General features: G+C 37.9%; 1 protein-coding gene across 1 annotated transcript in view; it reads left to right on the plus strand.

The window, feature by feature from the left end:
• Positions 1 to 13,939, plus strand: part of GABRB1 (gamma-aminobutyric acid (GABA) A receptor, beta 1) — a 453,599-nt gene that overhangs the window by 162,302 nt on the left and 277,358 nt on the right. The window contains exon 4 of the mRNA XM_010858864.1: positions 6,634 to 6,854. Coding sequence (XP_010857166.1) covers positions 6,634 to 6,854 — 221 coding nt within the window. The remainder of the gene's footprint in view (positions 1 to 6,633; positions 6,855 to 13,939) is intronic.

Genomic DNA, 13,939 nt, shown 5'->3' on the forward strand with positions numbered 1-13,939 from the left:
ATACTTTGGCTACCTGATGCAAAGAACTGACTCACTGGAAAAGACCCTGATGCTGGGAAAGATTGAAGGTGGGAGGAGAAGGGGATGGCAGAGGATGAGATGGTTGGATGGCAACACTGACACGCTGGACATGAGTTTGAGTAAGCTCCGGGAGTTGGTGATGAACTGGGAAGTCTGGTGTTCTGCAGTCCATGGGGTTGCAAAGAGTTGGACACAAATGAGTGACTGAACTGAACTGAACTGAGTCATTCCCTTCTCCAGAGGATCTTCCAGACTCAGGAATCGAACCTGCATCTCCTGCATTAGCAGACAGATTCTTTAGTACTGAGCCACCAGGGAAGCCCATCAGATCCTTTATCCAATAGCAAATTTCTGGGAGAGGATTCTGATTGGCCCATCTCATCTTCTTGAGTCAGGCACAAGTTTATCACCTGCCTATAAATCATCTGGTCTTAGATTAGGTATCTACTCTTCATTTCAAAGGTGGGAGGAGGGCAGAATCATGTGATATAGAACATGGTCACACTCAGTTAGCAGGAACTCTAGGCAGGGCAGTTTCCACCAGAAACAGATGTTTCTGTAGAAGTGATACACAGCTCGGCTACAATCAGTTTGGGGGGAAAGCAACCTAAGTTTTGGAAAGAGTGGATCTCAGAGTTCAACTAAGATGGCATAAAAGTTTTATAAGGAACAGAGAGGTGTGCTTGGGATCCTTTGTGATGTATAATGTACAATCAAATCAATGGAATATAAAATACAAATGTGTGCAAGGGCTTTGGTTCATATATATATATATATATATATAAGTTCTCCCTCTTTTGAAAAGGAATTTGAAAAGGAGGGATTGCTCATATGATCCTTCTGGGTAGATGCAATATTATTAGATGTTAAATCTCTTCACTATTGAATTAGTTTGAGTTGTGTGCTAATTGTGGAGGCAGCTAATAAGAGACTTTCACTTTTCCAGCCCACTATGCAGTCTTCTTAGAGCTCATTTTATTAAAATATATATCTCAATATATTTGCCAAAACCATATAACTTTTTCACTCTTCTGATGCTAGATAATTAAGGAATTTTTGTCAATGATCTCTTATGTTAAAGTGGCAAATTATGAACCATCTAGTGTTAGCATTCCTTACACAAAGTTTTAAGAAATATATTAAAAGTTTGAGTAGACATGTTGAAGATATTATTTTACTAATAATACAGTTATCTTACTGATACTAGAAAAGAAGATATTTTCATTTAAGGCAGAGTTCATAACCTTGACAGTATTGACATTTGGAGTCAGTTAATTCTTTGTTATAGGGGATGCATGGTGCAGTGTATTAGGCTGGGGAGCATACCTGGCCACTACCCATAGATGCTAGTGTTACCAAGTCCAAGTTCTTACTGGTCACAGCACAGCAAACCAATAAATCAAAAGGTGAAGTATTAGGGCAAGGAATAGTGGCTTCATTTAGAAAGCCAGAAAACTGAGAAGATGGCAGACTAGTGTCCCAAACAACCATCTTATTCGAGTTAGAATCCAGGCTTCTTTTATACTAAAAGGGGAGACAGTGGGGCTGGTTGTTGTAGACTTCTTGATTCCAGAATCCTTTGTTCTTTCAGCTGTCAACATAGGTCTTGTCACCATGGTTCCTGTAAACCTCCAACAAGACAATTGTTGTGCTCTGCTCTGCAACTTTTCATCTCAGTATAAATGGAAAAGTGGTAAACCTTCAAAGGTCAAGCCTATGAGGCAGATCAGGAAGAAGGGCTATTATGTATGTTTCATGCTTTACAAAAAAGTCTTTTACAAAGGCACAGAGCCAGCATGACTAAGCACCAGCAGCAGAGCACAAAGATTAAAGCTGAAAGAATAGATCCCGTATGGAGTCAGGTTTGTTCCTCTCTGTGCTATTAGCTGCACACACAGTACTCTCAGTTGTTACAACTAAAGCTGTCTTCAGATATTGTTAAATATTCTCTGGCTGACAAACTCATCCAGAGTTCAAAACTACTGCTCTAAAATGAATATTCCCCTTTTCTATCTGACTCGTTTCACTAAACATAGTACCTTCTAGGCCCATCCATGTTATAAATGGCAAAATTCCATTCTTTTTATGGCTGAGTGACATTATATATATATATATCTCCATATCCATTTATCTGTTGATGGACACAAGTGGATTACATATCTTGGAAAGACAAATACTGCATGTTGTCACTTATGTGTGGAATCTAAAAAATAAAATAAATGAATATAACAAAGCAGAAACAGACTCACAGATATAGAGAATAAACTAGTGGTTACCAGCAGGAAGGGAGAAGAGGGGAGGGGCAAGAAAGATAGGTGCAGGGGATCAAGAGGTACAAACTTCTGTGTATAAAATAAATAAGATACAAGGATATATTCTGCAGCACAGGGAATATCACAAATATTTTATAATAACCTTAAATGGAATATAATCTATAAAAAGTTTGAATCATATGCTGTAAACCTGAAACTAAATTATAAATCAACTTCAATAAAAATAAGTATATAAAAGAATATTACCTTTATTCTCCAAAAGGACTGTTTTCATTTATTAGAAATATTTTCTTATTTCTTTAAGCATTTTTAGATTTAAAAAGGATGGGTTTTGGAGATTACTGACTTGATATTGTTTATCCTGCTTTTCTTCAATGAATCAAATTCTCTCATGCCAAATTAGCCTGACCAATTTCATTAGGAATCTCATACCAGTTAATCCCATTAATTTGCTTCAGTGTCAAAGAATCTCCTATGGCCCATAGTTGCTAAATATGTCACACTTTCTGTCAAGGAGTAGCTTGCACACTTGAGAAAGGTAGTTGAACAATATCATACACTTGGAAGAAAAATGATTTTAGAATTCTTGGCCAAAGTATCAAAACCTTTCATTTCTTTCTGAAAACTTTCCATCCTCCCTGGAGTGCCTGCACTTTGACCTAATGAAAAATTAGTAGAAAATCTGTTGTATCAGAGGAAAAAAAAAAATACAGCAATTTTAACCCTTTCTTTTCCATCTAAAAAATAGAATATACCAAAGAATATCTTAGGCTTTAGTATATGCAGATATGACTGTAAATATTTATACTAAAGTGCAGATAGAAAAAAATAGTTTATTTAAAATTCAGTAAGTAGTTTCCTAGAGATGTAAACATAAATTCTCTTAGGGAGAATTTGCCTATCTCATGAGGTGGTGAGAATGAAATGTAATAATAGATATGAAGCTCTATGGAAATCACAGAGTATATAGCATTTTCTAGAAGGAAATTATTATCATGCTTGTGGTAAAATATGCATAGGAAGGAGATATTACTCTGTTTTAAGTCTTTCCACATTGTGCATAATTATCATCACAATTATCATTAGTTTCAAAAAGTTTTTTGAAGGTTATCAAACTCATGGATCCATATTTCCATTTATCATAGAATCAGGTCCTAGATTAAGATGATAACCCTAGAAATGCATAAGAAGAAAAGTCCTAAAAGGTACTTGTTCTGCATCACCCACTTCCTAAAGTAAAATACTAGCATCCAAGGACCAGAAAGAAGGCTGAGCACTGAAGAATTGATACTTTCCAACTGTGGTGCTAAGGAGAAGATTCTTGAGTATCTCTTGGACTTCAAGATCAAACCAGTCAATCCTAAAGGAAATCAACTCTGAATCTTTATTGGAGGGACTGATGCAGGAGCTGAAGCTCCAATACCTTGGCCACCTGATGCAAAGAGCTGACTCACTGAAAAAAACACTGATGCTGGGGAAGACTGAGGGCAGGCAGATAAGGGGGCTACAGAATATGAGATGGTTGGATGGCATCACTGACTCAATGGACATGAGTTTGAGCAAACTGGGAGATAGTGAAGGACAGGGAAGCCTTGGGTGCTACAGTCCATGGGGTCACAAAGAGTCAGATACTACTGAGCACCTGAACAACAACAACGCAAATTTCCACTGAATGATTTCTTATTGCAAATAGAGCAAATTACAGCTTCAATTGGGAAACATGGTGTGACATTTAGTCAATATTTATTGAAAACAGAGTGAGTTGTATAGAGCAAAGATCTCAGTACATGTGTATAGTTCTTTCTTTTACAGGAAACAAGAGTTTCCAGAAAGGGAAAGGGAGAAGTACACACACACACACACACACACACACACATGCATGCACTTAATTTATGTGGAGGTTACTCAAGATGACATTATTTTCTCCTTCCATTCTCCATTGTTTACTTACCACAAGCGTATTTTAATTATAACATTAGTTAATAGAATATTATTTGTCATTATAATCATTTGTACTTTACAATAAGTTTTTCCTGATCATACGTTAAAACTCCTTTTAATGAAGAGAATGTAGTGTAAGGATTTTGCCTCATAGTCTTATTGTGAGGAAATCCTCTGTGGCACTCGAGAGCTGGAGGTTAATGAGTATTCAGCATGAGTAGTGAAACATGTAACCTGTTGCTGCTCATGCTGATCCCAGTGACAGGTGGAATGAAGTTTCAGACCTGTAAAAGGGATACTGTATGATTAATAGTGAGCAAATGTCCTTCTCATTGAACATGAAAGAATTAAATTATTTGTTTCTGAGTAAACAATGTAAACATTCTTGAATATAGCGGTTAAAGGACATTGGAACTCATTGTCCAGAATAAATATTGAAGACAATATCATTTAAGATATTTCAGAAATGCATTAATATCCATATAGGGATCTAGATGAAGTACAGTTGACCCAGATGTAAGACATGAGCAGAGTCAGTGAACCCGTGAAGTTGCTCAGTCATGTCTGACTCTTTGCGATCTCATGGACTGTAGCCTACAAGGCTCCTCCATCCATGGAATTTTCCAGGCAAGAGTACTGGAGTGGATTGCCATTTCCTTCTCCAGGGATCTTCCTGACCCGGGGATCAAACTCAAGTCTCCCACATTGCAGGCAGACTCTTTACCATCCAAGCTACCAGGAAAGCCTGATCAGAGTCAATGTTTCTCAAATCAGTTCAGTCACTTAGTCGTGTCCAACTCTTTGCGACCCCATGGACTGCAGCATGCCAGGCTTCCCTGTCCATCACCAACTCCTGGAGCCTACTCAAACTCATGTCCATTGTGTTGGTGATGCCATCCAACCATCTCATCCTCTGTCATCCTCTTCTCCTCCTGCCTTCAATCTTTCCCAGCATCAGGGTCTTTTCCAATGAGTCAGTTCATCACATCAGGTGGCCAATGTATTGGAGTTTCAGCTTCTGCATCAGTCCTTCCAGTGAATATTCAGGACTGATTTCCTTTAGGATTGACTGGTTGGATCTCCTTGCACGCCAAGGGACTCTCAAGAGTCTTCTTCAACATCACAGTTCAAAAGTATCCTTAGCTTTCTTTATAGTCCAACTCTCACATCCATACATGACTACTGAAAAAACCATAGCTTTGACTAGATAGACATTTGTTGGTAAACTAATGTCTCTGCTTTATAACATGCTGTCTAGATTGGTCATAACTTTTCTTCCAAGGAGCAAGTGTCTTTTAATTTCATGGGCTTTTCTTGTGGCTCAGCTGGTTTCTCAAAGAGTTGTGTGTGTGTGTGTGTGTGTGTATGTATATATAAAACAATAGCAGTATACAGAATTGTGCAGGAGTTATATTGTGTTTTCTTAATTGTTGCTAATGCATTCAGCTAAAGCTATTGACAGATAAATGTCCTTTAAAAGAAAAAGTGAACCATGTTTTTTAATGATATTGGGACCCACAACTTAAGCCTTTATGATGTTACTGTGACCTCATATTCTTTTAATGGACAATTTGCCTGGTGGCTCAGATGGTAAAGAGTCTGCCTGCAATGCAGGGGACCTGGGTTCCATCCCCGGGGTTGGGAATATCCCCTGGAGAAGAGAATGGCAACCCACTCCAGTATTCTTGCTTGGAGAATCCTGTGGACAGAGGAGCCTGATGGGCTACAGTCCTTAGGGTGGCAAAGAGTCAGACAAGACTGAAGCAACTGAGCAAGCACACACACACCGCTCATGTCTGTTCTCAGGCCAAATGAGTATCTCCATCCACATGTTCTACATAAACTGCTTTTTACAACTGATAGACAAGTCATAATTTGCTAGAAAAATCCAGATAATGGAAACTGATAACCTTTATAAGGCAAATAACGCTGTTCATTCAGAAGGTATTTACAGTTTAGAGCACATCTTTTCCTTTTAAATGCACCCATTTTTAGTTATTATTTAATAAATACACTCCTTCAAAATAGTTCTATAAATACAATGTCCAGAGGTAGATATTTGTGAACATAAATCTCTAAGTACAACTTCTCTTTACGGCCTTCCCCATGACTTTATCTTCAAACATTAAAATTCAATTAATGGATTTATCCTATATTGGTACAAATGATTCTGCATGCTCTAGTACTTCTAACCTGTTGGTTGCCTTATACTTGGAGGTGCAACTCACAGCATATTCAAATGTAACCTCATAGCAGGCCTGCAGAATGCTGAGTCTCTGGGCATCCACAGTACCACATACTATCAGGTTCTTAACAAAAAGGCTTTTAGCTGAAGATAATGATGATGATGATGGTAAAATTCTTTTTTTTTTTTTTTTTGGTTTCCTTTCTTTTACAGGATTATACTCTCACCATGTATTTCCAGCAGTCTTGGAAAGACAAAAGGCTTTCTTATTCTGGAATCCCACTAAACCTCACACTAGACAACAGGGTGGCTGATCAACTCTGGGTACCAGACACCTACTTTCTGAATGACAAGAAATCCTTTGTGCATGGGGTTACAGTGAAAAATCGCATGATCCGCCTGCATCCTGATGGAACAGTTCTCTACGGACTCCGGTAAAGAGCTTTGTGTTTCATATTTTATTGCTGTTGTGCGTGTTGTTGTTGAAGTTTTACTTTTGGAAATGGGAAGAAGGGAGAAAGGCAAGTAGGTAAATATGTAGACTCTCTAATCTTGATAATAAAATTATATTCAAGTTCAGAAAAATCTCTTTAGAACTATTTGAGCTAAAGCTAGACAACTTTGTCCATCAAAGGTAAATGATTTGTTCTTATCTTTAAATAATAAACATAGTAATAGGAATATGTTTTTGTTAGACAGATTTCACATCTAGTTTACTCTTGGTTACATCTTTTTTAGGCAATTGCTTGATTATCTCAGGTCTACCCAGACTCAATGTTTTCTGGGTATTCTGTGTAGCTACTTGATTATGAAATTATTATGAATTTAGAAACAATATTCTGAAGAAATTGGAAAATATTTTGTTGGTGACTCTGAGAAGATTCAGTGATTTCATTCCCTTAAATTTATGTGTTTTCACTTTTTTTTCATATATATGATCCACTTTAAGTTAATTGTTCTGTTTCTTATGAGGTAGGGGTTGAAGTTCATTTCTTTTCCATATGGCTATCCAGTTATTCTAGCCCTATTTATTGAAAAGTCCTTGCTTTTCGCATTATATTGTGTTGGTACCTTTTGAGGATGAGTGGGGTCTATTTTTAGGTCCTATTCTGTTCCTTTGTTCTCTATGTCCATCCTTAGACAGTATCACACTATTTAATTACCATATCACACTATTTAATTACCATATCTATAAGGTAAGTCATGAAGTCACATAAGTCTTTCAATTTTATACTGACTGTTTAAGATTGTTTTGGAAATGCTAATACCTTTGCATCTCACTATATAACTTCTAGGATCAACTTCTCGATTTCTACCCAAAAAAGTCTGTTGGAATTATAATTGAGATTGTATTGAATCTCTACCTCAGTGCAGAGAGAACTGACAATTTAAAGTTATGAAGCTTTTTAATCCATGAATATATCTTTATTTATTTATCTTTATTTTTCTCAGCAATATTTTTCATCACACTGTGTTTGTTTATGTTTTTAAGAATCAAGTATAAAAGAGGTCTTGTATACTGATAGAGGTCTATTACTAACCTTCAGGTAATTAAAAGTTTACTAAAACTTTTAGGCTACAATTCAAATCAGCTTCTAGTTTTACCAGAAAATACCTGAATTGTAACATATTGTTGGAGGATATGAAGCGTGGTGGTTCTTTAACCTTTGTTGTCACCTTTGTGATCCCTTTGAGAAGCTGATGGAATTCTCCTATTGTTTTAGAGTGGTCATAAGCCCCCTAAAATCCTTTTATATAGCATCAATGCCAAGCTAAAACTGTACTTAAGGGCCAAAAGTCTACAATTAATGTGTATCTGATATCTGAAAACATATGCAAGTGAAAAGAATGCATCTGTGATAAAACTTTTGAACTTAACCTACTGGTTGGTTATTTAATTGATAGCTTTGGTCTTCCTGTGCACAGTGACATAGTATCAATTGATCTTGGCAAAATGATCTTTGGAATTTTCCCACCCTTTCAGTACTCAAGGAACTGTCAACTCCAGTTAAAAATCTCTGACCTAAAGTCCTCTCAGAAAAAATGATGAAATAAATTAACAGGTCTCTTGAGTGTATTGATATTACTACAGATACAATCTACTAATGCAAGAGCACAGTGGTAGTCATTAGTGATGGTCATAACACTGGACTGGAAGAAGCACAAGCTGGAATCAAGATTGCCAGAAGAAATATCAATAACCTCAGATATGCAGATGACACCACCCTTATGGCAGAAAGTGAAGAGGAACTAAAAAGCTCTTGATGAAAGTGAAAGTGGAGAGTGAAAAAGTTGGCTTAAAGCTCAACATTCAGAAAATGAAGATCATGGCATCTGGTCCCATCACTTCATGGGAAATAGATGGGGAAACAGTGGAAATAGTGTCAGACTTTATTTTTCTGGGCTCCAAAATCACTGCAGATGGTTATTGCAGCCATGAAATTAAAAGACGCTTATTCCTTGGAAGGAAAGTTATGACCAACCTAGATAGCATATTGAAAAGCAGAGACATTACTTTGCCAACAAAGGTTCGTCTAGTCAAGGCTATGGTTTTTCCTATGGTCATGTATGGATGTGAGAGTTGGACTGTGAAGAAAGCTGAGTGCCGAAGAACTGATGCTTTTGAACTGTGGTGTTGGAGAAGACTCTTGAGAGTCCCTTGGACTGCAAGGAGATCCAACCAGTCCATTCTGAAGGAGATCAGCCCTGGGATTTCTTTGGAAGGAATGATGCTAAAGCTGAAACTCCAGTACTTTTGCCACCTCATGTGAAGACTCATTGGAAAAGACTCTGATGCTGGGAGGGATTGGGGGCAAGACGAGAAGGGGATGACAGAGGATGAAATGGCTGGATGGCGTCACTGACTCGATGCACATGGGTCTGAGTGAACTCCGGGAGTTGGTGATGGACAGGGAGGCCTGGCATGCTGCAATTCATGGGGTCGCAAAGAGTCGGACACGACTGAGTGACTGATCTGATCTGATCTGATGTAGCTTCCATTCTATATAACTAGGATACAAAGTGATGAATTATCCTCATAAAGTTTTCTGGGAGAATAATTATATAGCCCATGACCCAACTTAGTAGGCTGATGGGCCCCAATGTATATGTCCACTGTATGTGATTTTTCAACCATGTATAAAAAGTTTGTTTTTTTTTTAAAGCAACTAGATTTTTTGCAAGTAAGAATGTGTGTGGCAATTTCAAATTTTTTTCTAAATTATTGGCAGTCTCTACCAATGGCAATGCTGCAAAAGAAGAAAAATAGTTGAGAACCATGAAGTTGAACATTTGAACCTCATTTTAAATTAAGAAAACTGAGGGCCAAAAGGGGAAAGGGCCTGATCTAAGGGACAACAAATGATAGAATTAGGATTAAAGTCCAGATCTTGATTCCCATAAGAATGATGTGCTTTTCTCATCCCACTGTCTTTCAGATACACTTAAAGTCAATACCTTCTTCCAAGTTGAATAGCATTGCTTTCTCCTCTTTGGAGCCAACCCATGACTTTGTAGCTAGGAGCCTGGCAACAGATCTCTCAAAGAAAACACAAATCCTTCATCTATTATTTGATCTCTGATCTCTTTCTGGCATCAGTTTTCCCCGTAAAAGCCTCACATTAGTTCTAATACATTCCCCCTCTTCTGTCTTTCTATCTCTTCCCTCACAGATTAGGTTTTCTTTTCCCTATAGGTTATAAATGTCCTGGAGAAACCATAGGTATAACAAAGAAAGCATGGCAATCTGGAGTCAGAGGATCAAAGTTGGGTTCATTCTCTGACTGCTTGACCTTAAGTTATAAACTGAGCCTTACTTAGTTTTATCAGGTGCAACAAGGGGCTAATAACATCTGATTCATTATTGGGAAGTTTTTATGAAATAATGAATATGTTGCTGATGTTAAGTCACTTCAGTCGTGTCTGACTCTGTGCAACCCCGTAGACGGCTGCCCACCAGGCTTCCCGTCCCTGGGATTCTCCAGGCAAGAATACTGGAGTGGTTTGCCATTTCCTTCTCCAATGCATGAAAGTGAAAGTGAAGTCGCTCAGTCGTGTCCGACTCTTAGCGACCCCATGGACTGCAGTCTACCAGGCTCCTCCGCCGTGGGATTTTCCAGGCAAGAGTACTGGAGTGGGATGTTAATACATGTAAATACTAAGCTATATTTCTTTAAAGTTATTGTGCCTGATATAGCCTTACTATGTTATAAGCCTTAGTGGAAAAGCTGTACAGTAAGGGTGTTTCTCTAACTTCTACATGTGTCAGTGACAGAGATACAATTGTTCAATTAAGAAAGCATTCACTGAGTGCCTAGTATGGACAATATACCTATTATTCTGTCCCTGGGATTAGTTATCCAGAAACTGGGTAGAAATTTGTCATTGTGGCAGAGTGGAGGCACCTGGGACTTTGAGTCAAAGACACATGTGGCCCGACTAGTTCGTACCCTTCAATAAGCTATTTCCTCTATGAGTTTCAGATTACACAGCCTTAAAGAGACAGGGATTGGACAAAATCATTCCTAATTTCTCTCAAATCTCAATTTCATTGCTTCTATGATTCTATATCATGGCTTATTCATTTTCAATCCTCTGATATAACATTTCCTAGGCTTAGACAGGACAATCTTCACTTTTTTCTTTGTAGTTGCCTTTTCAGGAATAATTGCCATTGTCACTTCCTAAGCCCATGCACCAGAAAATCCTTGTAGTATAACATAGGTATTGACATAGTTATGACCATACCAATTCTAGACAAAGAATCAGGAGATTGAAACTTCTTGCCTTATCCATAAGTCCAGCTATAGTCATCATGAATTGAGATCATGTATCAATGGGGTTTTTTTAAGCAATTATGGTGTCAATGGGATTTTCTGAATGTACCTGAAAGGCCCTTTAATCAGGAATTCCAAAGTCATAAGACCGTGTCATTAAATGGATTCCACATTTTGCTATATTCAAACTCAATGTGAGATGCTATAACTTAGTTTATGTAAAGACCCAAGAATAGAGTCTGTTTGCTATTTTTGTGAACTATGTCAAATCATATTTTACACACCAGAGATGGCACATGGTTCTGTAAAACCTCTAAAATAAGAGAGTGGTGTCTGAAGAGGTCTGCTGCTACTGTGCAACAGGCATTCAGCACAGAGAAAAACTACTTTCTGTTGTGCTTCTTAAGCTCAGATTTCCTTGCTGCAACAACATGTGTCATACCAAAAAATAACCCTGCAATCATTATTACTTCCTCTTCCACTTTTCCAGGAATCCGTATAAAGGATGGAAGTCTGTGATGTGCTGTAAGATATGGCAGGCAATGGGATTTGTCCATGAGCCCTGAGCTCTCCACCCTGCTCCTCTCAAGGCATATAATGTCACTTCTTTTCTTACTCAAAGTGAAGACAAAATATCAGCTGCCTCAATGTCACACATCAAATCCTTAATTCTGTCTGTCCTCCCTTTCTTTCATTTAACTCTGAGGAAGTTTCTCTCTCCTTTCTAAGGCTTATCTCTCCACATCCGCATTTAATCTTATTGTTGGATGCTCTTCAGATTTTGCTCTCTTCTTTATTAAATCTTCCCCTGCTGGCACCTTCACTTTTCTTTTGTCTTCAAGCACGATTCCTCAAATAGCTTTGGTTTCCTCTATTTCTTCACCATCCATCTACTCTGTAGTCTCCAAAGGCATGGCTCCCACCTGTGTTCCATTTCCAAAACAGCTCTGTCAAAAATTACCAGAACTATTCCTGGTTCTCAGTCTATAGTCTTGACCTCTCTGGATGATTTTAAGAGTATTAAATTGATTGACCTTGACTTCAGAATTTCCAAGCGCAATTTTTTCATTATTCTTGTTCTTGTGTCTTTTTGCTGTTCTATCAATGTTTTTTGTCTCTGGTTGCGAATTAGATGGGTTCCTTGAATTTTGAGCAACTCGTTGAATTTAACAGCTTAAATACCTATATTATGAAATCATTGAGATTAGAAAAATGTTTTTAATTGTTTGCCAGGCATCTGTATGTGGAGGGTTGCCCTAACAGTTATTACTGACATGACGCCTATTTTGCATTATCTGTTTTCCCTAAAATCAGCTCTTCCTCCTTACTCAACTACTAACAAAAGGTATCAGCCTCATAGTCAATAGACATAGACGTGTAGGCATCTTTGACTCTCGACCTCTTTTGTCCCAAGATACAATCTGATGCTTCCTCTCTATCTAGACCATTGCCATTTCCAAACCACTTCCATCACCTCAGTTAACAGCTCAACTCTCTGTTACTCCCTAGCCAATTTCCTATTTTAATTTTACTTGTTCTCATCATTTTCATCATATTCTTCCTACTGTGCATGTCAGATCATATCAATCCCACATTTAAAAAAAGATAAAAACAAACCAAAAATATCTCTGCAGTCCCCATAAAATTAAGTTTTCATTCTCCTGTCTGGAAGCTGAGACCCTGTGCTTCTTCATATGACCAAAATGTCTTTCAAACATTTCCTTTCTTTATGAAGCCTAAACTTTTATAAAACAACTATTTCTCTAAACACATCTAGTGCATTTCAAATTCAAGTAAATCACAAATTTTTTATAGATCATACTTATACTAAAACTATTAGTTCTTGACTTGAAATTCACATTTAACTGGGCATCCTGTATTTCATGTGGCAACCCTCCAGCCCTGCTGAAATGTCCTCTCTTCTTTATTCCCATTTAGCTTCCCCTACTCCACCACTTCTTCATCTCTCTTCTTTCCTTAGAAGCCTCTCTCAAACCCCATTTTTTTTCATGAGGACTTTTACAGTATTCTCAACCAGATAAAAACTTGTTCTCATCTGATACCTTACTTCACTTTAATCTCCTAAAGGCCCATGAGATTTATAACTCTCTTAGGATGTATTATCTTTCTGTGTCTTATTTTCCTGTGATGCAAACAAGATTGTATATTTGTTGAAAATCCAAACTGTATTTCTTTCAGCTTTGTATCCTCTTTCTCAAACCAAATAAATGTTTGAAAAATTGAAATGAAAATTTGTAAGATGCAGTGACTTAACTCACGATAGTGGTCAGCTGCAACATTTCCTATGTCAAAATGATGTCTTTTAACCAAAGGGCCATTATCGCTATTAATGACCAGATGTGTTCTGCCTCTTGTCCAAACATGATCCAGCTGGCTGAAAAGCAGATTGCCTCTGAGGCCTCGCCCTGTGGGTGCTTAAAGATTGTGTTTATCTTTCCTCAAAGATAGAAGGCATAGAACAGCCTAATTCTCAGAAGACATTTAGTGGTGTACTTAACTGCCTTAAAATGCTCTTTGCCTCCCTCTCCTAACCCTTGCCTTGGCTTTTCTTTCAGACTTTCGCAATGTTATTTTCCTGCATCTCCTATCAAAGGTGACCTTTCAAGGGCTACATGAGAATGAGGAATGGAAGGGGTAGCTTTAAGTCTTCCAGCTCCATGTGGGCTCACACTGAGACTCCATATGCTGCAGAGTGTGGATGTGGGCTTGTGTGCCCCCGCCGT

This window comes from Bison bison, unplaced genomic scaffold (assembly GCF_000754665.1).
Source record: "Bison bison bison isolate TAMUID 2011002044 unplaced genomic scaffold, Bison_UMD1.0 scf7180017864451, whole genome shotgun sequence".
Taxonomy (NCBI): Eukaryota; Metazoa; Chordata; class Mammalia; order Artiodactyla; family Bovidae; genus Bison; species Bison bison.